The 23,889-nt window shown below is 38.4% G+C and overlaps 1 protein-coding gene across 1 annotated transcript in view; it reads right to left on the bottom strand.

Annotated features, from left to right (window-relative positions):
* The window catches only part of LOC124723106 (collagen alpha-1(XI) chain-like), a 543,500-nt gene that overhangs the window by 20,576 nt on the left and 499,035 nt on the right, over nucleotides 1-23,889 (bottom strand). The window contains exon 27 of the mRNA XM_047248286.1: nucleotides 13,738-13,922. Coding sequence (XP_047104242.1) covers nucleotides 13,738-13,922 — 185 coding nt within the window. The remainder of the gene's footprint in view (nucleotides 1-13,737; nucleotides 13,923-23,889) is intronic.

Raw genomic sequence — 23,889 nt, 5'->3', positions numbered from 1 at the left:
AAATTGACCTGACACAATTCCCTAAGAGTAGTATTATTTACTACTATTAGTATTAAGTATTATTTCCTTATTTTTGTACATTTTGCCCCATTAAGTTCACTCTAAACATAGGTTGTTTCCCGTCTAATTACATTACTACTGTCTCTATTTAACATATCTTTATTATGTAATGGAAAGTGCTGGTGGAATGTAAATAATTTAAGAAGTAAAGACAGGTAGACATGCTGAGTCACTTGAAGGCACATAAACAAGAGTGGGAACATTTTTTGCTAGCTTTAAAAGTGCTCTCTCTCTCTCTCTCTCTCTGTGCATAGCTACACTGTGCCAGCACTGGAGCTCAACTGCAGGGGTTGTGTCAAGTAGAATATGAGGGAAGAAAGAAGGCAGGGGGTGGGAGAAAGGGTTCGGGGTGGGGGCGTTCTGACAGCTGGGAGGGAGAAGCAGTAGGTGCACGGGAGAGGAATGTGGGAGAAACAGGCATCGCTTGCACAAGATAGGAATGGAGCAACAACACCAGTGAGTTCCTTCTGGCCACATGCAAGGGGAGTTGCACGCAATGTACAGGGAACTACAGGTCAAAAAGTGTATTCTTTTTGGACTCTCCACAGATGGGTGTGCCTATCATGATGCCATACGCAGAACTGGGACTCATGTGAAAAGATGATGTGGCGCCACTCCTGTGTCCAGTGTTGGATGAGTGCAGCACGAGTGAAATTAGGGTCAAAGGGCAGGAGTGGAGGTGAATGTGGGGCATGGGGTAGTGGAGATTGAGGCCATGAGGATCACAGGATCTAAGGAAGTGTTGCAGAAACAACTTTCATCTATGTAATTCAGAGTTGGAAGCTAGTGCTGATGGGAGGGGGGTGGGGGGGGGGGGGAGGGAGAAGGATCCAGATGGCACAGACTGTATAGCAACTACTGAAATCCAGCATGCTGTGCTAAGCAGCATATTCCATCACTGGGTGGCCAACTCTACTCTTGCTCACATTTTGGCAGTTTTAATTCATTTGGGTTAACAGCTGGTTGGTGGTCATACTGACATACAATGCTATGCAGAATTTACAGTAGAGCTGTATATGGCATGACTCTTTCATAGGTGATCCTGCCTCCGATGGGACAGGACAAGCCAGTGGTGGGACTGGAGTGGAATGTTGTGGGTGGGAGTACTTGACAGACCTTGTACCTGGGTCTTCCAAGAGGATGTGGGCCATGTAGCAAGGGGTTGGGAGTGTGTATGCCATAGGACTGGATAATGGGCAAAATATTTTTCATCACTACAGATGCTCAGTTCATGGGAGGCAGAATTACACTGATGGAAAAAATGCAGCACCAAAAAATAATTAATGTAGAGTAAAGAAATTTCTGAAATGCATATGTCTAGGTAACATATTTAAATCATTAGTATTGCAAGATCACAAGCTAATGTAGATGTGAAATGCTGGTACATTAATAACCAGTGTAAGTGTCAATATGTCGAATACAAGCATTTGCATGCATTGTGTTGTACTGACAGATGTCAGTTTGTAGGATGGAGTTCCATGCCTATTTCACTTGGTAAGTCTATACTGTGATGCTTAATGCTTTTTGTGCATGCAGCTGGAGTTATCGTCCAATGATGTCCCATATTTGCTCAATTTGAGACAGATCTGGTGATTCAGCAGGTCAAGGCAACATGTTGACACTCCCTAGAGCATGTTGAGTTACAACAGCAGTATGTGGACAAGCATTATACTGTTGGAAAACACTGCCTGGATTGATGTCTATGAATGGCAGCACAACAGGTCAGATCACCAACTTGATGAACACATATACAGTCAGGGTGCTTGAGATAATCGAGAGAGGGCTTCTGCTGCCTTATGAAATTGTACCCCAGACCATAACTCCAAGTGTAGGTCCAGTGTGTCTAACTTGTTGGTTCCAGACCCTCAATTGGACTCCTCCTAATCAACCCGGCCATTACTGGCACCAAGACAGAACCATGTTTCATCCACCTTGCCTTCAATGAGCTCTTGCCTGACACCACTGATGTCACAAATGGTGGCGGTTTGGGGTCAGTGAAATGCACACTGCAGTGCATCTGGCTCACAGCTGTTCTCTAAGTAACTGACTTGTAACAGTTCATTGTGCACAGTGGTGCCAACTGCTGCTCAAATTGCTGCTGCAGATGCAGTACAATGTGCCAGAGCCATAAGCTGAATATGATGGTCTTCCCTCTTGGTAGTGCCATGTGGATGTTGGGAGCCAGATTATCTTGCGACTGTACATTCTCATGACCATCACTTCCAGCAATCACGTACAGTGGCTACATTCCTGCCAAGTCTTTTTGCAAGATCACAGAAGGAACATCCAGCTTCTCGTAGCCCTATTATACAACCTCATTCAAATTCAGTGAAGACATAATGATGTCTTTGTAGCCTTAAAGGCATCCCTGACTAAAATCAGCTTACCCACTCCAATCTAGAAGGCCATGATGATTTAAAGCAAACCTAATTTGTATCCTCACAGTGGCGCTACTGGTGCCACTATTACATGACAGGTGCAAAATTTGAATAGATATCATCAAACAGATGTAAAAACACACCTACCATCTTTCGTTTATCAACTCCTCCTTGGCGCTGCAATTTTTTTCATACAGTGTATGTGGACATGAGTTTAGTTTTCATGTGAAAGGTATGGCAGCTATCAAAATGCAAGTAGTGTTGATGGTTAGCAGGCTTGATAAGGACAGAAGTTGCTAAGCAACCATCAGTTGGAGGCCAATGTCCAAGGAGCAGGTGAAGTGGACAGGAGACAAAGTGTTGTGGTTGTGGAGGAATGGGGATAGAGTGTTTTGTCCCTAGCACTAGATCATGAAGATAGAATCAATGAACTGAACCAGAAAAGGAGTTCAGGACTTTGGATAGCTAAGGTGGTTTCCCATGCAGTTGCCCATGGCAGTGCTGTGGATTTATTTGTTTATCTTCCTGTCAAAACAATAGCAGTTAGGTGTCAGGATGCAATTACTGAAATGTATAAGGAATGAGATGATGGTTTGGGACTCAGTAGGATGTTGGAAGAGAGTGTTTGATAGTGGCATGGACATTGACATAGGGGATGTTTGTTTATAGGAAGGTGGCATCAACAGTGATGGATAGGGATCTTGGTGATGATTAAGGGGTGGGAATGGTCGAAAGTTGGTGAATGAAGTGATTCATATATTTAATACAGAAGGTTAGGCTGTGGGTAACTGTTTGAGATGTTGATCCACAAGAGCAGACATTCCACAGGAGGTAGCACAGCAACCAGATACAATGGGATATCCAGGATTGTTGGGTATATGAATTTTGGTAAGGGTATAGAAGGTGGACATACAGGGGCATGGGTGTCCAAAGAAATTTATCAGGGGGAGGGGGGTGCCAAGACTGTAAAAAAGTGCTATTTTGATTATAAATGAGTTGGTCAGTTTCAAGAAGCTACATTACTGTCTCACTGCAATCAGCCACCTGATTTTAAAATTCCTAAACAAGAGGTTTAGCTGAATCAGGGGAGATCATTTCTAAAACCGTGTGAGAATTCCGTAATGAATAAATCTCTCTACTCTACAGGGAGATATGGTTTTAGAGGAGAGATTCTGGGATGGGGTTAAGGATTTGAGTAGCAACTGGAGATTATGCTGGTCTTCTGGGATAAGCTTGCAATGGCTGGACTTGTAGGTGGAAGAGTTGGACAGTTGGTGGATGCCATCTTCCAGATAATCACTGTGGCTCATAGTAACAGTGGTGAGGCCTTTGCCTTCTGGGAGGATTATTAGATCAGGGAATTTTTTGAAGTTGTAGAAGGCTGTTGTTTCCTATGTTGAGAGGTCTGTGATTCTGGAGAGGAGCCTTGAGAAGGAAGATAAGGCCAAGTTGGATATAAGGAATTCCTCGAAAGTAACCAGTGGCTGATTAGATGGGAGTGGGATACAGTCACTGCTGGATGGTGGTATGAAATGGAAGAGGTAAAATTCAATGTTGGGATTTTGGTAGTGTTGATTGGAGGGACTGGTGGAAAAAAGATGTTTATCAGGTTACCTTCCATTAGGAAAGTTGGTGCGCTCAGCGACTGTGATATTATTTATAAATTATAGAGTGCAGCAATCAGTCATCCTCTTTTTTTGTAGGTTTTATTTGGCAAATGCAGATTTTAGCTAGTGCCTAGCCATTATCAATGCACTATTTTCTAGTCTCAATACATGTCAGTTGATCATGGCTAGGCACTAGCCTAAATCTGGATTTGCCAGATAAAACCTACAAAAAAAGGACGACTGAGTACTGTGCTCTAAAATTTACAAATTTATAAAAACGGTGTTTCCCATGTAGGGAGAAGGGGAGTAGATCTTTGACAAGTCCAGCATGATTGAACTTTGATGGGGGGCTGCATGTGAGGCCTTTGGATAGGACTGAAACAGTTGTTGATGCAGGCAATTGCTGAAACTACATCTATTACTACAGTTGACATAATACCACTTGCTATTGACATAGAGCTCTAAGGACCTTGCTGCTGTATGCCCACACCACCTAGCATCATCGTCACTTGGCACATGTGTTTCTGCTGCTATTAACATTACTTCTCCTACAATAATTAAATGTAACTGCTGCTACTACTACTACTACTACTACTACTACTAATAATAATAATAATAACAACAGTAATCATAGTAGTAGTAGTAGTAGTAATAGTAGTAGGCAAACCCTCTTTTGTCATCATGCCTGTTCCAATTTGTCATGGTATAAACCCCACAAGAACCTGGATGTTTTAAAGAATCATGGTTATGTGCATGACCTCTTAACAACCACCCACAACACAAAGAAAGAGAATTAACTGAGATTGTGGCATGCATATCTCTCTTAACATCTTAAATGTGCTCAATAGGATTGAAATCTGGTGGCTCTTGTGACCAGAAAATAGTCCTTATGTCTGCAAAGTGTCCATAAAACCATTCTGACAAAATTCGTGACTGATAAGATGCTGAATTGTCACATTGTAGATAAATGAATCAAAATGATCTGACAGTTTGTGTTTGAAAGACAAATGAAAGCTTTCACATGTACTGTAAGACTTAGTGTTGTATCCCAGGAGGAAACAGAAGACATAAATATGGAGCTGGCTCTAAAGACACATCACAACTTCAAAAAGGGCACCACTGAGGCAGATATACAGCCAGCAGATATAAACAAGGACATGGAGCTGATTAGGGAAATTGCTGATGACAACTTGGAGTGTGCATCCAATTAGTGTCAGTTTGTGAGCTATCGAATATAGCTGAGAAGGCAACACTGGCCTTCACATGATCTCTAAGATATATCAGAGGAACCATGTAACTTAGGCAATCCTACTCAACCAGGGCTGTAAATAAGGCTGTTCAGAACCAGGTACAGGCACTACTCACCATGCTCCATCTGCCTCAAGTTTAATACATAGTTATTGACCTCACTGCGATCTGGACTCTGCTTAAAGATTAACCTTCAGGCTAATTAGTGAGTACTGTGTACAGACTCTGCCCTGGATTGCCCCACAGACTCTGCTTATGGACAAACTGTCTGTGAGTGCTGCCCATGGTTTCTGCTCTAGATAACCCACAGACTCTGTAAGTGATTGTGCTATGGTGAATGTGGGGTAATGGCTTGTGTCACTTGGAGTGGGTGAGGGAAGAGACAGGAGGCAGAGACCTAGAGTGAGGATTGGGTAAGGGTGGCTGAAAGTTGAGAGGGAGAGGCACCAGGTGAGAAGATGGGAACATGGAACCAGAGAGCTCATTGTGCCCCCTGGCAGGGAGAGGTGTGAGCAATGTGCAATAACATGGAGGATTGGATTTGGAGTGGGGGTGCATGAGGGAGGGGGTGGGAAGGGTGCGGGAGTGGGGGGAGGGGGCAACAGGTGCCTCCTGGAATCTGGGAGACAGACTTTTGTTTTATTAAAGAATTCTCACATATTTCTACAGATGATTGTCTATGATTAAACTAAACTGTACATTTAGTATATAATGAGAAACATTCTAGCTTTGGCAAAGACTATGTAACTTGGGTTTGTTCAGTTGGCAGGTAAGTCTAGACAATTATGACTTTTCCCCTGCAAAGTAGTGGTTTCAGCACAGTCATACAATGGTGGTGAATGTGAATATTTACAGTGTGGTGTCACTGCCAGACACCACACTTGCTAGGTGGTAGCCTTTAAATCGGCCGCGGTCCGTTAGTATACGGCGGACCCGCGTGTCGCCACTGTCAGTGATAGCAGACCGAGCGCCACCACACGGCAGGTCTAGAGAGACGTACTGGCACTCGCCCCAGTTGTACAGCCGACGTTCATAGCAATGGTTCACTGACAAAGACGCTCTCATTTGCCGAGACGATAGTTAGCATAGCCTTCAGCTAAGTCATTGGCTACGACCTAGCAAGGCGCCATAGCTTTGATAATTAATATTGTGAAGCATGTATCATCAAGAGCGATGTTCTACAAATGTGGATTTAAGTTAAGTATTACAGCAGCTGCGTCCATTTTCTAAGTTCTTATTTCCTTTTAACTGTTCCAGACCTCACGCCAATCTGCATGAGCTTAACGCGTGCCTTTCGGCTTCCTCTCATTGTGACTTGGCTGTCTTGCTAAGTCACAACATACAGAACATTTCTTAAATAGTTCACAATTATTTTTCTGCCAATTCCTCATAGAACCTGTATCAAGCTGCAGAAAGGGACCAGTCCAACACTACGGCACATGGATTCTGGTGCATATTCCCAGCACAAAATAAATGTGGCTTTCACTATACCTGTCCAAAATATGTTCCCAATTTCCACAAGGATACGTTCTGCTGTTGCTGCTACTACTGCTGCTGCTCTGCTTAATCACAACCATGGCTTACCATTTGTCTGCAGTGAAAGAAGACCTGCCACTCATTGCTGACACCACATTGTGTTTTATGAAGCACAGTTTCACAGTATTCTAGGTGTATTCATCTATACTTCATCGACATACCCAAACGCAACAATGAAAAAGAGAAAATATAATTTTATGTGCCAGGCGAGAAGAAACAAATGAGAAATTATAAGGCAGAAAAGTATTCCACTCCAGCAATTTTTCTTGCCTCATACAAACTATGAACAGAATGAGAAGTTAGATGATGGATAGTAGTTTGATACCCTAGCCCTGTGGGACTCAGACTTTATGGAGTGCAACACAGCTCGAGACACAGTTTAGCAATCCAGTTTCATTGCTGCATAGTAATGTGTCAAACTGGGAACACAAGGATAATGTCAGTTCAGTCCTCGGCTGTTAGGCTGTTAAGAATCAGTAGTACTGGCCAATTCGAGATTTTCTTGGTAGGTTCCCCTACATTCATTACTTTGAATGTTGGCCTGAGTTACATTTCACCCAAAGAACCCACAAAATGTAGCTCTGAAAACAGATTTTGTTAAACTTTAATTATGCTAGCCAATGTTGATAAATAGAAGGCATGAAAATAACTCAGTAAATAAATTAACTTGAGGTGATGTCTAGTTTTGTGAGCAAACAATGTGTTATAGCTGGTATCTGAGTTCAATTATCATTTTTAAAACTTACATCCTTTTCCTGTACTTTGAAGAGTAGTAATTGGTGACATTTATGTGGATTGTTTTTCTTAACATCCAACAGGATTTTCCCCAATCTCCAGATGTTTTTTGGATTTATAATTTATATCTTTTTGGGTTAAACTGACATTTTTGGTGTATGAACAAGACTATCTTTTGTGACTATTTCCTGATTTATTTTCTGTATTGTTGGATGTGTAGGAGTTTATCATATGGGGATGCTAATTTTATACTGTTAAATCAAAGAGGTGGAATTTTAATAATGTATGTTTTCCTTTTAAGTATCAAAGTAATCCATCTTCCAAAAATACTGAGTGAAACCTATGAATTGTTTGAATACAATACATTCAGTATACTTCCCATCTAATTTAGTTCTTAAGCTCACCGAATCAGTTCCATCAAAAATGGCTACTTTGGAATCTTGCCCCTTCGTGGACACTCATGTATGCAAATATGAAATGGTTTTGAGGTTACAAAACATTTTAAATTTGTTAATGTTCAAGGGCAGTATTACAGTTATTATTGCTTTTGTTGATTGTAAATTTATTGTGGATTACAATGAAACTGAAATACTAGGAACAAAATAAAATTTATATTATTTTGTATGAAGACTAAGCAAGAAGTCGTTTAACTCTTATTGATAATAAGACATATTTTTGGTCAGAATTTGTTTAAGGTGATCTTTATTTTGGTATCAGGAAGGGCTGTGACATATTTCTTCATATAATTATGATCTCTACTGCACAGTTCAGATTTAATGATACCAATGCATAATCTGTTTTCACAACATATATATCCTTATGCTGTTTTCTTATCATAATATAATGTTTATTCAGTCATTTGTATTGCAGTGTTTATGACCTATTTCAACAGACAGGTCACTGAAATGTCTGATTTTAAGCTTTTCTGGTGAATCAACTAATTTCAATGCTCTTGGGCTTTCAGCTTGGTGTAGTAATTCATGAAATATCATATTTAGACAGCATACTTTGCAATAATTGTGATTTCTTTAGAATGAGCCTCTTTGCATTCTATATTATATTATAATTGCTATCTCTTGCAACAGTGATAACAACCTTGCCATCATGTTCCTGTTTTCTGCTAAAGACAGAGCAAAAACTCACAGAGAGAGTCTGAAATACACTAATTAGCTCTATGTATATGCTGTATCTTTCAAGTTTCAGTATTCTGCAGTGATCATTATATTTATTTTGGTTCTGGACACTGTCTATGGTGTGAACAGCTTTGTGATTATTCGTTCTATATTCACAATCTTGCTGAAAATGTCATCTAGGATCTAACTGATAAGGTCATGAGACCAGGAAAGATGCTGCAGGTGATATCATGCTGTTAGCAAAGCCACTCATGTCAGTCGTCTGCTGCCATAGACATTAATGCCAAATTAACTGCACTGTCCTGACATATACACTCATCATACTTCAACATTGATTTCTGCCATTATGTCACACAGTATTGCTTGTCTGTTAGCACTGACAACTCTATAAAACACTGCTGCCCTTGGTTATTAAGTGAAGGCTATTGGCTACTGCGTTATCTGTGGTGAGAGGTAATGCCTGAAATTTGACATTCTTGGCACACCTTGACACTGTGGATCTCAGAATATTGAATTCCCTAGTGACTTCTGAAATGGAATGTCATATGCATCTAGCTTCAACTGCAATTCCATGTTCAAAGTCTGTTAATTCCTGTTGTGCAGCCATAATCACATCAGAAACTTTTTCAACTGAATCGCCTGAGTGTAAATGGTAGCCCGACAAGTGCACTGCCCTGTCGTAACTTGTGTACACGATACTGCCACCATCTGTGTATTTACATATCACTATCCCATGACTTTTGTCACCTCATTGTATTTCTCATCACAGTCATCCTGACAATGAACACATTTCTTCCAGTGAGAGTTCAGTTTACTGCTACTGTAACCATAGAATGTTTGACTTCGTTAATGGAGCCACAATCTCATCTGTGCTTTCATTGCTTCATCACTATCATCTACATCTAGATTTACATCTACAAAGGTACTCTGCAAGCCACCGTATGGTGTGTGGTGGAGGGAAGTCCCCAAAGGTGGTCTTTAAGTTCTGGAAACAGGTGAAAATATGATGGGGCCAAGTTGGGACTGTTGGAGGATGATCGGTGAAAGTGAACACAAGGTGTCAGATTGTTGGAGATGTCACAGTGCTCGTGTGCAGTCTGGCACTGTCATGCTGGAGGAGAGACTGTTCCCACGTGTGGAGAAACTCTTTGAATCTGAAGCTCGATAACAGAATGCTGTTTCTCATGCACCAACATAGTTATACACTGCCATGTTACACCCTACTATTCAGACCCTTCTAGTGACAGCAGGCCACAAAAATGTAGACATGAACTATAAAGATATATAATGCTAATAACACTTGAATTATTTAGAAATCTTTATGAGTTTTCACATAAAAAATTTGGGAGCGTTACCTTTTTCCATGCCCTCATAAATTATTCTCTGAAGAAGTACATGCTGAGTAAGTATATTAAGGATGGGAAAGGCCTGTTGTGGTTTAATAAAAGAAATTCAGAAAATGCTGTTGAAGCAGAGAGTGTTGATCCATCTTGGTTCAAAAAAAGGTCAGGGAGGTGTCAACAGGCAACAGTTTGCAAAAATTTGTACATCTATAGAGAGATTGATGTGTGAAGCATATAACAACTTCCAGCATCATACATTAATCAAAGATCTTGCCAATGTAATAGAAGATGAACGATGAGTATCTCCTCAAACACAGCAAACTGATATTCAGACTGGAGAACAGTAATGTAAGGTATCTATCTATCAAGGCTCTATTCTATATTTTCTTTTTTATCCTATGTTAGTGCTCTGGCCATCAACTCTTCATCCGTTTGTTAATAATACATCAGTTTTAATTCAAATTGTAAAGAAAAAATCATTACTGCATCATTAATATACACTAGATAGCTTAGGAAAATGGCTCTAGCCAAATACTTTGAACATCTCAAAAATGCTTACAGTATAGTTCAGGAACCACTATTGAGAAATGCCAGAAACTTAAAGTAAGCCATATAAATAAGCATATAGCAGAATTGGAATTTGTCAGATTTCTAGGACTAAATCTAGATAAGAATTTAAGCTGGAATATATGACTGAACTAAACTGAATTTTAGTTGGAAGATTACATTGTGCACAGCAAGTGTACATGTAATATTGGACATGCCAAAGTCAGAAAACATTCAGTATCACTTATTACCTATGGAGCAGCCATTGTAATTACACATTAATGCCACTGATTACATTTAATGTAATAGGTATTCCTTAATGCTGTAAAATTTATTTTCCATTGGGTAGGCTTTTAATTTCTTAGGAACGTTATAAAGTTATCGTCAAGTGTACTATCATGTAGGTTTTTTGGCAGACTTCTTAATAACTTGATACTTGAGTACCAACGCTCTTTTTGAAGAGTTGTAGGTTGGTGGTGTATGTGTTGTACCTGCCTTTTTCTTCCACCACGTGTTCTGGATGTGGGTATTAGCACTAGTAATCCAATCTGAACTATCTTTTGTGATATATACCGAGGTGACAAAAGTAATGGGATAGTGATAGACACACATGCAGATGGTGGTAATATCATGTACACAACATATAAAAGAACAGTGTATTTGCAGAGCTGTCATTTGTACTCAGGTGATTCATGTGGAAAGGTTTCTGACATGATTATGGCTGCACAACTGGAGTCAACAGACTTTGAGTGCAGAATAGTATTTTGAGCTAGAAGCATGGGGCATTCCATTTCAGAAACAGTTAGGGAATTCAGTATTCCAGGCTCCACAGTCAAGCATGTGCCAGGAATACAACATTTCACGTGTCAGCTCTCACCACGGACATCACAGAGGCCGACAGCCTTCACTTAATGAATGAGAACTGTTGCATTTGCATAGAGTTGCCAGTGCTAACAGACAAGCAATACTTTATGAAATAACCACAGGAATCAATGTGGGATGATGAACATATCCATTAGGACAGTGTTAATGAGCTATAGCAGCAGATGACCAACACAAGCTACTTTGCTAACAGTGTGACATCACTTGCAGTGCCTCTCCAGGGCTCGCGACCATATCAGTTGGACCCTAGATGATCGGTAAACCATGGGCCAGTCAGGTGAGTCCTGATTTCAGTTGGTAAGAGATGACAGTAGGGTGCAGCCATTCATGGACTTCATGTGCCCAAATAATAATGAAATTTTTATGGATGACAGTGCACCATGTCACCAGGTCACAATTGCTTGCAATTGGTTTGAAGAACATTCTGGACAATTTGAGCAAATGATCTGGCCACTCAGATCACTTGACATGAATGCCATGGAACATCTATGAGACATAATCAAGAAATCAGTTCATACACAAAATCCCACACCAGCAACACTTTTGCAATTATGGACAACTATAGAGGCAGCAAGACTCAGTATTTCTGCGGGGGACTCGTTGTTGAGTCCATGCCACATTGAGTTGGTGCACTATGTCAGGCAAAAGGAGGTCTGATATGATAGTTGGAGGTATCCCATGACTTTTTTCATCTCAGTGTAAATTATTGTTTAATATTTGCCCAAAGAAGTAAAAGTTTAGATATCTAGATTTTTGAAGCATTTTGTACATTTTTCAAAAGTTGATCATCTTAAAATTACCCTAACTTCTGACTGGCATTTGTTCTTTACTAATACATACTGTTTAATGTTGTGTAGGCATGATTGTATTCATTCACCTGATTGCCCTCAAATGCCATAGTTTTCCAGCTTTTGTATCAGTATTTCATGGACAGATGACTGAATACTATATTGTACTGGATTGACAGTAGCCAATTCTGTGGATTTACCCTTTTTGGAACCATACTGTGATGGTACAAGGATGTTGTGTTTGTCCAGATGAACAACTAATCTATTATAATTCATAAGTATTTCCAGTTTTCTTAGAAACCTGATATCAATGAAACTGGATTGTACTTGTGTAGGGTCCTTCTTATCCCTTCTCTTGTGTTCTGGTACAATCCTGATTAACTTTAGTTTTTCTGGAAAAATTCCATCTCTGAAGGAGCTGGTTGCTATGCCCAACAATGATGTAATTACTTATTCATTCACGTAATTCATTATTTCGTCACCATCAGCTGATTTATTTGGTACATAACAAATACAATATGTAATTTAATATTTTTAATGAAAATGGTATCAATTGATACTCATTTCATACAGAAAACCAGGCCATATTCTGACCATTCATGTACTGTGAGAAATAAAGATAGTTTATGCTTCTTGTTCATAAATTAAAGCTATATTCTCAGCTATCATAATATGTTGGATTGCAGATCTTCAACATATGGAAAGATAAATAAGTTCTGAACATGAATCGAGACCTACCAAGGAAGAAGCTACATGATACTCTGATACAAAGATGTTACTACCCAGTGGAAGAGCTCATGAAAGACAAGCTGATAATTTAGTCAGGAAATCATTGAATATCAACTTTATTATATAAATATCACTGTTCATTCACAGGAGAACTATGAACTTTAGAATATTGCTCCATCTCATCAGCTATACTTTTTATAAGTGAACTATATAAGTAATTTTTAATGTAACAACAATAATTAATAAGTGTACATTATGATTTGAATAAATTGCTATACACTATTTCCTATAATTTGTTTTTGTAGTATCACGAAGAATCGTGTTTTTGTGTTAATTTTAAGTCCATTTAATCCTGAAATTCTACAGAGTTACAATTTAAGGTTAAAAGGCAAAAATTCATGCTAAATTTTGAAACTGTTCTATTCACAGAATTAACTCAGTCAAGGATAATAGAGCTTCTGTTCTAACTGCATGAGAGAACCAAAAGTGCTCAATAAAACAACAATGTCATCTGTGATTGTCATAGAAACCTTGAGAATGAGGAATATTGGAAGGATGTACAACTTAATAGGTCAACTCTCTCAACTTATGTACTTGTGTATCAGCAATATGCATACATCTTATAAAGTATTTCTTTTTCTGATATTGTACTTCTAGCTATGTAGAATGTGCCACTTTGTCTGGAAATAATAATGAAAATAAAAAATCTCTTATGAAGATGAAGAGATTGTGTAGATTTTGGCAGTCCTTACCCGGAATCCTCCTCGAAGATTGGAATACCACTCATTTTTATCACTTTCCTTCCTCCACTGGATATTTGGCATCTGACGAGAATGTATGTCAGGAAAAACACAGGTTTCCCCACTTCCAGTCATATTGCAGTACACATATATGGCATCATCGGGCATTCCTAAATTGGGATCAATCCAGTACCATCCTAGAAAAAACAGCATTATTTTGTTATTACACTATGAGAGACTGATAATCAACAAAAAGAAGTACATACAGCAAGGTTAATGGCTTATTCTTCCATTCTGTAAAACAGTATTCTATTTCTCATATTTCCTGATGCTTGAGATTAATATTATAATGTCTGGTAAAGCAACAAAACTAAATCAGAAAAACTTCCTGCAAAGGACATACACTTACAATTTCCACCTCTCTTTTTATGGATTTAAAGAAAATTCTGTTAAATGAGTTAAAATGTATTTAAGTAATGAAAAGTCGAATGTTGAAATGAACGTTACAAAGTCTAGGAACTTTACTGGACACACAGGTGATTTTCAAAGTCTGGTTGAGTCTTATATGTTATTCATACCTTACAATAAAATGAGATCATCTACTTGCAATTGATCGCTGCTAGCATGAATGTATGTTGAGAGAATTAGGGGCACTATTAAACCTCCTTGGGACACAATTGGAGTTACTTTCATTTCTGTAGAACGTTTATCATCTAATAAAACATACCAGGTTCCAAGATGAGGAGCCATGATGGCATTTGAAAAAGGTGACTAGGGTGACTGATCCATAGGATATTGGATGGAAGGTGTGCATACTTTCGTTGACTTTACATATTACCAGAGCTTCGTAAGATTTTCTGATAGAGCTTTCGTGAGGATCTGACGGTGAAAATTATTGCACACTTCATGGATATGACACACAAGCTGCCTTAAAGTTTTCTTAATCAATTTCCATGCTAGAATGTAGCAGGGATGTAACAGTCTTTGTTTTTACAACATTAAATTACTGGTACAATGAAACAAATGTGAATCGTTGTCATTTGTTATTACTATACATGTTCAATGCTATTCTACATTTGTTTCATTTGAATCAAGGAATCAAAATTCATTTCTTAAGTGAGTTGTTAATGACTAACATTTCTACCAGACATATATTTTCTTATTTCTTGATGACCTTTTCACTTTTAATGACAATTGTTCCTGTAATAGCATAATTGCTGTTAAACCCTCACTTTTCATTGGAATCAAAACTTTAACTTGTAGTAGTAGTAGTAGTAGTAGTAATTGTTCCGGTGTAATGGCAAGTGCCAGCACGACAATGAAGAATGGAAGAGCAGAGAGCAAACAAATTTTTTTGGATGCAGAGTCCTTACAGCAATACACCACAACTCTAACTTCAGCCTTCACTGGACATAATTATCCCAACAGCATAGTTCAAAAGCAGATTTCATGCGCCATCACACCCAATCTAGGCACTGCTGATCCCTCCAAAAAACAACTTCGAAGCACACCACTTGTCACCCAACATTATCCTAGTCTTGAATGTATTAATCAGCTACTTTGACAAGGCCATGACTTCCTAAAATCATTCGCTGAAATGAGATCCATTCTGTCTGAGATTTTGCCCACCACACTTCGAATAGCTTTCTGTCACCCTTCCAATCTCCACAATTTCCTTGTCAGACCCTATGCTCCTTCTGCACCCATCTGCCTACCCTATGGCTCCTACCCCTGTGACTGGCCCTGCTGCAAGACTTGCCCTATGTACCCTCCTACCACCACCTATTCCATCCCTGTAACTGGCAGAACATATCCTATCAAAGGGAGAGCCACCTGTGAAACAACACATGTCCTATACCTGCTGTTATGTAAATACTGTTCAGCCTTTTACATTGGCATGACTACCACCCAGTTATCAGTCAAGATGAATGGATATAGGCAGAGAGTGTATACAGGCAACACAGAATACCTTGTTGCAGAGCATGCTGTACAACATGATAGCCATGACCTTGGTGCCTCTTACACAATACGTGCATCTGGATTCTTCCCACAGGCACTAGTTTCTCAGAACTCCGCAGATGGGAACTAGCACTACACCATGCCCTTGGTTCTTACCACTCACTTGGCATTCATTTACGTTAATTCCTTCCATCTCAGCAGTTTTTCACAATAACTACTCATTTTTTCACTCCATTTTAGTTTTCTACATCTTTCATTTTCTGACAAGTCTATTTTTCGCCGTCCCCCATCCCACCACTATTACATGCAATGCACTTACCTCTTCACTCTTATTAACTTGTGCACGATGTTTTAGTAGTAATCCCTGTCTTGCATATTACCCTGTCTTCCAGCTTTAAGCTCTCAGGTTTTAAAATCTCATCCAGTGCAGTCTCCAGCAATCAGTCTTTCCTTCTCATCCCATCTGGTTAGTCTCCCTCGACCCAGGGCTCTCAGTGACTTTTCCAAACTGTACCCCTTTCCTTAAACCTCTCCAGTACTTTCCTTCACCAGTGTGTGTGTGTGTGTGTGTGTGTGTGTGTGTGTGTGTGTGTGTGTGTGTGTGTGTGTGAGTGTGTGTGTTCCCCTAACACCGCTTGGTGAGTATATTTTTTATTTATCCATTTCCATTATATAAGCAGTATAAATGGATATTTACAATGTCTAATTGCATATTGTAGAAAAGTGTGGTCTGGAGCAGTAGCAATTCAAACAAATTTTCAGGAGGGCAAATGTCTAGTATTAGGGATATATCACTCTCTAAGCTGTAGGATAAAAGTTTTTCTAACAAAACTTGAAGTATTACTTGACAAAGTCATTAAAAAATTCTTGTACTTAACAGTAGTTGGTGACCCAAATATAAATACATTGAAACAGAGCAGCTGTGCACAATATTTTTCAGGTGTTATAAATACTCTGCCTGACAAAAAAATGTGAAACAATCAAAAAAGGGAGTAGGAAATGAGAAGAAACTCCATGGGTTGAGACAGTATGTGGTGTCATTTTATTGATTACAAAATCAAGTCAAATCTACAAAGAACTTGACAAAATGAGCCCTCTTATTAGTATGATGTTGCACTCCTTGTGGCCTAAATACAAAGTGTGTCACACAGCCACTACTGTTTCCTTTCCTGGCCCACAAATTATGTAACTAGTTCTCGATATCCTGGATACTTGCAATGGGATGGAGGTGATGCCCAAGCTGGTCTCAAACATGTTCTATCGGAAACAGATTTGGGGTTCTTGCTAGCCACAGGAGTACCTCAACATTGTTCTGACAGTTCACACAGACATGAGCCACATGTGGATGGGTATTGCCTTATTGAAAAATGGTGGACAACTATTACCCTGTTGAAAAATGACACCACAATACTGTCACATGAGAGGAAACACATGAGGGTGTATGATGTCTTTGATGAACCACTGTGTCATCAGAGGTCTCTTAGTCACCACCTGTCATGACCTGAAGTCATACCTGATGGCTTTGCACAACATTTATTAAAAAGTTGATTGTTATGTTAATGATGTTGTCCCATACAAATGTGATCTTGTCAAATATTCTGGAGAGATTTGATCTGCCCGACTGGTTGTGTGTGAACCGAGAAATCTGATCTACAAATAAAAAATTAAAACATTTCTGCTCCAGGTTAAAAAATGTGAGACTGCTGGACCTTAACAGTTATCAAAGAAGCAGCTTCACTGTACATGGACTACATCTTAATCATCTGGGTAAGAATACTCTAGCAACTGACATCAACAGAGCTATTGAGGAAACAAAAAGCGATAATTCAAATCTGCTACCTTGTACCTCAGATGTCATACACACGAAAGACAGAAGTGATAATTATATATGCCTGCAGAGCAAGCAAACGGAAATAATTCCTCACTGCAGTGTCAAGACTGTTGATTTTTTAGGATAAAAAAGTCCCCCAGTGTTCCCAATTTAGAAACTATCAATTTGTGTGATAATGTTAACCTTGAGAAGGATATATCCTCTCATGATTGTACTAATGTATCATTTTTACATTATAATGTTGAGGGCTTGGGTAACAAAATCAATGTATTTGAGGCCTTAGTTACAGATCTAGCTCCACATGTAATCATGGTTACAGAGCATCAAAAAGCTAACCATAATATTCAGTATTATAAGTTACAGGAGTATAATCTTACATCGTTTTTTTGTAGAACAGAACATAAAGGAGGGGGTGTTGCTACTTACGTAAGGAAATGTAACCTAATAAGTTCTGTAGAAGAAGTATCATGGGTTAAGGATTATTGTATCGAGAAAGACTTTGAAGCAGTGATAGTTAAGTTAATGATTGTATCTGTCCCACTTATTGTGGTAGGTATATATCAAGCCCCTTCTGGTAATCTCGAGGTTTTCCTGGAAGCACTGGATAGTGTATTGGGGAAGCTAAGCAAGGGTGGCAATACAGTAAATATTATAATGTTAGGAGACTTTAATATAAACACACTAAGCAACAGCCAGGAATGCAAAGGTTTACAAGACTGCATACGATACTATGATATTAAAGATCTACTTGGTCATGTGCCCACTAGAATAACTGAGTCAAGCAGCAGTTCCATAGATCATGTAATGACCAATTATGAAAATGTTGTGTCGGCACAGACTGTAAACGGGCACATATCTGATCATCTAGGACAATTATTAGTGATTGGTTGTCTTAATAAACTTAAACAAAACAAAAAATATGAGAATAGAAGATTATTTTCTGAATACAACATCACCTTGCTAAAGAAAACTTTGGGTCAAGAATCTTGGGAATCAGTTTATAGAGAAAGGGGAGTTGACAGCAAATGGGAAGTATTTGTAAAAATTTTAACTAGACATATTGATATTACTATCCCGGCAAAGAACATCAATATAAATAAAAATAAACCTCCAGTAGTCAAACGTGTAAAACTGGATGAAAAAACGAAAAGACTCAAAGAAGGAATGGAGTATATGTATAAGCTACACAGAGAAACCAGTCTCATTTAAAAAGGATTATAAAAAATATAAATAAGAGTATTGCAAGGAAGTAAGGAGAAGGAAAGTAGAACGTATTAGTAAACAGATCCGAAATTCTGACTGTGTCTCAAAGTCGTGCTGGGCAGTAGTTAATGATATGAGGAACGCTGATTAAAAACTAAAATTAATAATATAGAGTTAAATATACATAATGATAATTTTTCTGATCCTTATATAGTTAGCAATATATTTAATGATTACTTTATAGATGCTATTGAAAATGATACTTGCATGAAACAGGAGAGGCAGTTTAAATATAATAAGGAAAAGGAATGGGACTCTTGTATGCTACCTACATTAACCATCAAGGACGTAACAGAGCTAATTGACAACCTAAAAAAATAAAAGATCAGCTGGATGGGATGAATTCTCTCCTTTTCTACTGAAAAAATGCAAGGGTGAGTTAGCCAGACCATTAGTCCATCTAATAAATTGTGTACTTGAAGAAGGTGTGTTCCCGAAGAAACTGAAACTTGCTATAGTTAAACCTTTATATAAAAAAGGGGAAAGAAAACAACCACAGAACTACAGACCAGTTGCCTTAACCTCAGTGTTTGGTAAATTAATTGAAAAAATAATGCTAGAAATCCTAATTGAGCACTATAATATGAGTAACTTAATAGGAGATTTCCAACACGGCTTTAGAAGTGGTCGGAGCACCATGTCTGCAGCAGTACAGTTTGTACACTGTCTGATGGAGAAAATAAATGAGGGTTACGAAACGGCAGGAGTGTTTATAGATCTTTCCAAAGCGTTTGACTGAGTCCATCATGGCGCTCTTTTAAGTAAACTTGCTTATAATGGTGTCAGTGGGAAACTGTTGCTTTTAATAGAATCTTACCTTAAAGATAGACAACAATGCACAGAAGTTGTGTATGATAATGGAGAGGTAATTGCAAAAAGAAGATCAAAGATAAGGAATATAAATTTTGGTGTGCCACAAGGCTCTATCTTGGGCCCCTTCTTGTTTATTTGCTACGTAAATGATTTCCCAAAAGTATTAGACACCAGTCATCGTATTACTATGTATGCTGATGACACCTCTGGGGTTTGCTGGGCACGTAGTAATGATGACCTAAATTCAGTGGTACAGAATTTTGTTGAAAAAGCCCAAACACATTTTGAAAAAGAAAACCTGAGGGTCAATAGTAACAAAACTAATTTAATTTATTTTGAGACAAGTAGTTCAAATAAAAATACTGTTCTAAATTAGGACATTCAGGAAAATACCTGTTCAGAATGTAAATTTCTGGGGATATATATAGATGACAGACTTTTGTGGAATCAGCAAATAGATCATGTCTGTGGTAAAATAACATCTAGTCTGTATTTACTAAGGAGATTAGTTCAATATTTAGATATTGAAGCAATAAAAATAGCGTATTTTGGGTTGGTGTATCCCCATCTATCTTATGGAATTGTATTGTGGGGTGGGTGTAGTCAATACAATATAAAAAGGGTATTTGTATTGCAGAAAAGAGTAATAAGAACTATGGCAAAAGTAAGACCCAGAACTTCATGTAAAAACCTGTTTATTAAGTTTAATATTATGACTATCTATGCAGTATATATGTTTCAATCAATATTATTAGTGAAAAAAGACAAATAAGTGACAAACAGGAATATGGAAATCCATGATTACAATACAAGACAAAAATCAGACTTTCATATTGTGAGCAGATGATTGAATCTAACAACAAATACCCCATTCATTAAGGGAGCAATATTTTATAATTCTCTGCCAAACAACCTGAAACAGCTTTCTGGTAGAATTTTTAAAAACGAGTTAAAAAAATGGCTTGTATTGAAGTGCCCATACAGTATGGTGCTGACATGATTTGACCTCAGGAATGCTATGTTAAATATACTTAAATGATATTTTACTTAGTAGCATGTAATCTATTTATATTGTGTATCAATAATCTAAATGTAATTATTATAACATTGCCCATAGCCACCACACTTGCCAACAATGCTCATCTGGGGTAGTGCAGACACATGACTGACAGCTGAATACAATGCAGCACCATTACTCAGCTGTCTAAGCTTTCTGGTTGTGGCACAACTCCAAACACAACCATTTGCATTGTGGTGTTAATGGCAACCTATGTGTGGAATGGTAGTTCCCTAGTCCAGCTGCTGCTAATCCCTGATCAATGGTACAGGATGACATAGCGTGTTGTAGGGAGTCTATTATTGTTCATAGATGGCAGGCACATATGTGAAGAGGTTATGATGTGCTTGGTGCACAATACAGTGGTCACACGTGGCTGACTGGAACCTGACAATGTGTGGGCCCGCCTTCATGTTCCCATGCTGTCCAACACTGGTTCATTGTCATATCTGAATGCTCCACAAATCTAGATATTCCATGATTAAATCAGCTGGTCAAATGGAGACCCACAATGTTGCCACTTTCAAAGTCTGTCAGATACTAATAACACCATCCCACTTGAATATGCAGAATCTTATGCCACACAACGTTTGGTGACAACACTAAATACACATTCTACATTCCTAGATTTTCAGAAGGCATTAGACATGGAGCCCCACTACAGACTGTTGACGAACATACAAGCAAAATGCACTAGGTTTGTAGATATGTGAGTGGCTCAAAGATTTCTTAAGTAATACAACCCAATAAGTTGTCCTTGATGGCAACTGTTCATCAGACACAAGGGTATCATCATCAGTAGCCTAGGGAAGTGTGATAGTACCACTCTTATTCTTTATAAAAATAAATTATCTGATGGACAGGTTGATGATGTGTTTGCTGATGATGATGTGGTGTACAGGGATGTGCTGTCATTGCGTGACTGTAGGAGGATGCAAGATGACTTAGACAAAATTTTTATTAGTGTGATGAATGTCAGTTTTCTTTAAATACAGAAAAATGTAAGTTAACGCAGATGAGTAGAAAAACAATCCCATACTGTTCAGATACAAAATTGGTAGTGCACTGCTTGACACAGTGACACTGATTAAATATCTATTTGTAGCATTGCTGCAAAGCAATAAGAAATGCAACGAGCATGTAAGGATGGTAGTAGGGAAAGCAAATGGTCGACTTCAATTTATTTGGAGAATTTTGGGAAAGTGTGGTTCATCTGTAACAGAGGATGTAGATAGAATGCTAGTGCAACACATTCTCAAGTACTGTTAGAGTGTTTGGGATCAACACCACATCTGATTAAGGGAAGACATTGAAGCTATTCAGAGGTGGGCTGCTAGGTTTGTTACTGGTAGGTTCGAGTAACATGTAGGCATTATGGAGATGCCTTGGGAACACAAATGGGAATCCATGGAGGGAAGACTATGTTCTTTTGATGGAACATTATCAAGAAAATTTAAAGAGTCAGCATTTGAAGCTGACTGCAATACAGTTCTACTGCCACCAACATACACTTGCATAAGGACCACAAAGATAAGGTAGAGAAATTAGGGCTCATATAGGGGCATACAGACGGTCATTTTTCCCTCATTCTATTAGCCAGTGGAATGTGAAAGCAAATTACTAGTAGTGGTACAAGTTACCTTCTGCCATGCACCATATGGCGGCTTGTGAAGTATGTATGTAGATGTAGATGTAACATGAGCAATCCTAGTGCAGTCTGGTTGCTGTTACATTCATCACAGAGAACTGCAACACTAATAATTTACATACTCAACAATGGTACATGTGTGTAAGAAGTAACAATGAGATCTGACCATGTCTTCTGGGTGCTCCAATTTTTTTTTTTTTTTTTTTTTTTTTCAAGCAGTGTATGCGTAACATGAATCTGGATATAAAGAGCCCAACAAAGAGCTCAGGAATACCATACACAACAACAGATCATGTTTTTACATACTTACCTTTACATAAACTGAAAGTAAATATAACTAACACAGTCATTTCAGATCATCATGATCAGTTAACTGAGCTACAGGACAAGAAAAGTGAAACTGAGAATGTAATTGTAGAGTAAGGACTGACAAATGCTGGAAATCTCAATATATTGGAAGTGTTACTCAGATAAGATGACTGGAAGGCTGTCTATGACAATAAGATGAAAAGAAGCTGGGAAACTTTCTTTGCAACCTTAATTCACCATAGAGAAATAGCTTGTCCAAAGTTTAGAAGAAAGATAAATGTATGACACAGTTAGAAATGGACCATCACAGAGAGATTGAAGAGACTGAAGAGATTGATGGAAGAGACAGAAAAGTTTTGTATGAAAATTATTAGAAGTATAATAGCCAATCAGACTGTGAAGTTTACAGATGTAGCAAGAAACAATACAGCAGGATTATTAGGCATACAGAATCCAAATATTATGTATTATGATAATCAAAACAGAACCTCTTCGAACACTTCCAAGACATGAAACTCTGGTCACGTGTAAACACAGGGATGAGTCAAACAGGACAGGAACTTGGAATAGGGAAATAAGTGAATGATCCATGTAAAGTGTGTTCCACTTTAAATAATTATATGTGAACATAGTTCAGAAACTAATGACATAAAATCAAGCATTGGCTAAAATGAGAAAAGGTTAACCAAAAATGAAGGAAACAGAGGAAAGAAAAGTTAAAAATATAATTAGATCACTGAAAAATAAAATGACAGAGGGTACAGATGGAATATCTACAATAGTAATCAAATACCAATCACAGTATCTAGAAATTCCTTTAACATCCTGATAAATTCTTTGATAGAGTATAGGGGGAAAGTATAGATTTATAGTGATTACACCCACCTCATCAAAAATAAGAGTAGGAGGAGGAGATAGTGTTTAATGTCTCATTGACAACAGGTCATTAGAGATAGAATACAAGCTCAGATTAGAGGAGAATGAGGAAGGAAATCAGCAATGCCCTTTCAAAGGAACCATCGTGGCATTTGCCTGAGGCGATCTAAGGAAATCACAGGAAACCTAAATAAGGATGGCCGGACATGGGTTTGAACTTTCATCCTCCCAAATGTGGGTCTAATGTGCTAACCACTGCACCCAGTGGAGTGCAGGGTTGGGTGGGAACCTCATCAAAAGTGAAAATATCGCAATTAATCATAGAATGGATCTAGGAAAGGGAAGTCCACCTAAAACATTAGTTGTGAGCTTTGTGATATACACAAACAAAGAATTAGAAGAATGGGA

The sequence above is a fragment of the Schistocerca piceifrons genome, chromosome X, assembly GCF_021461385.2.
Source record: "Schistocerca piceifrons isolate TAMUIC-IGC-003096 chromosome X, iqSchPice1.1, whole genome shotgun sequence".
NCBI lineage: Eukaryota > Metazoa > Arthropoda > Insecta > Orthoptera > Acrididae > Schistocerca > Schistocerca piceifrons.
The sequence above is the reverse complement of the archived record's forward strand: the minus strand, read 5'-3'. Positions and strand labels throughout refer to the sequence as shown.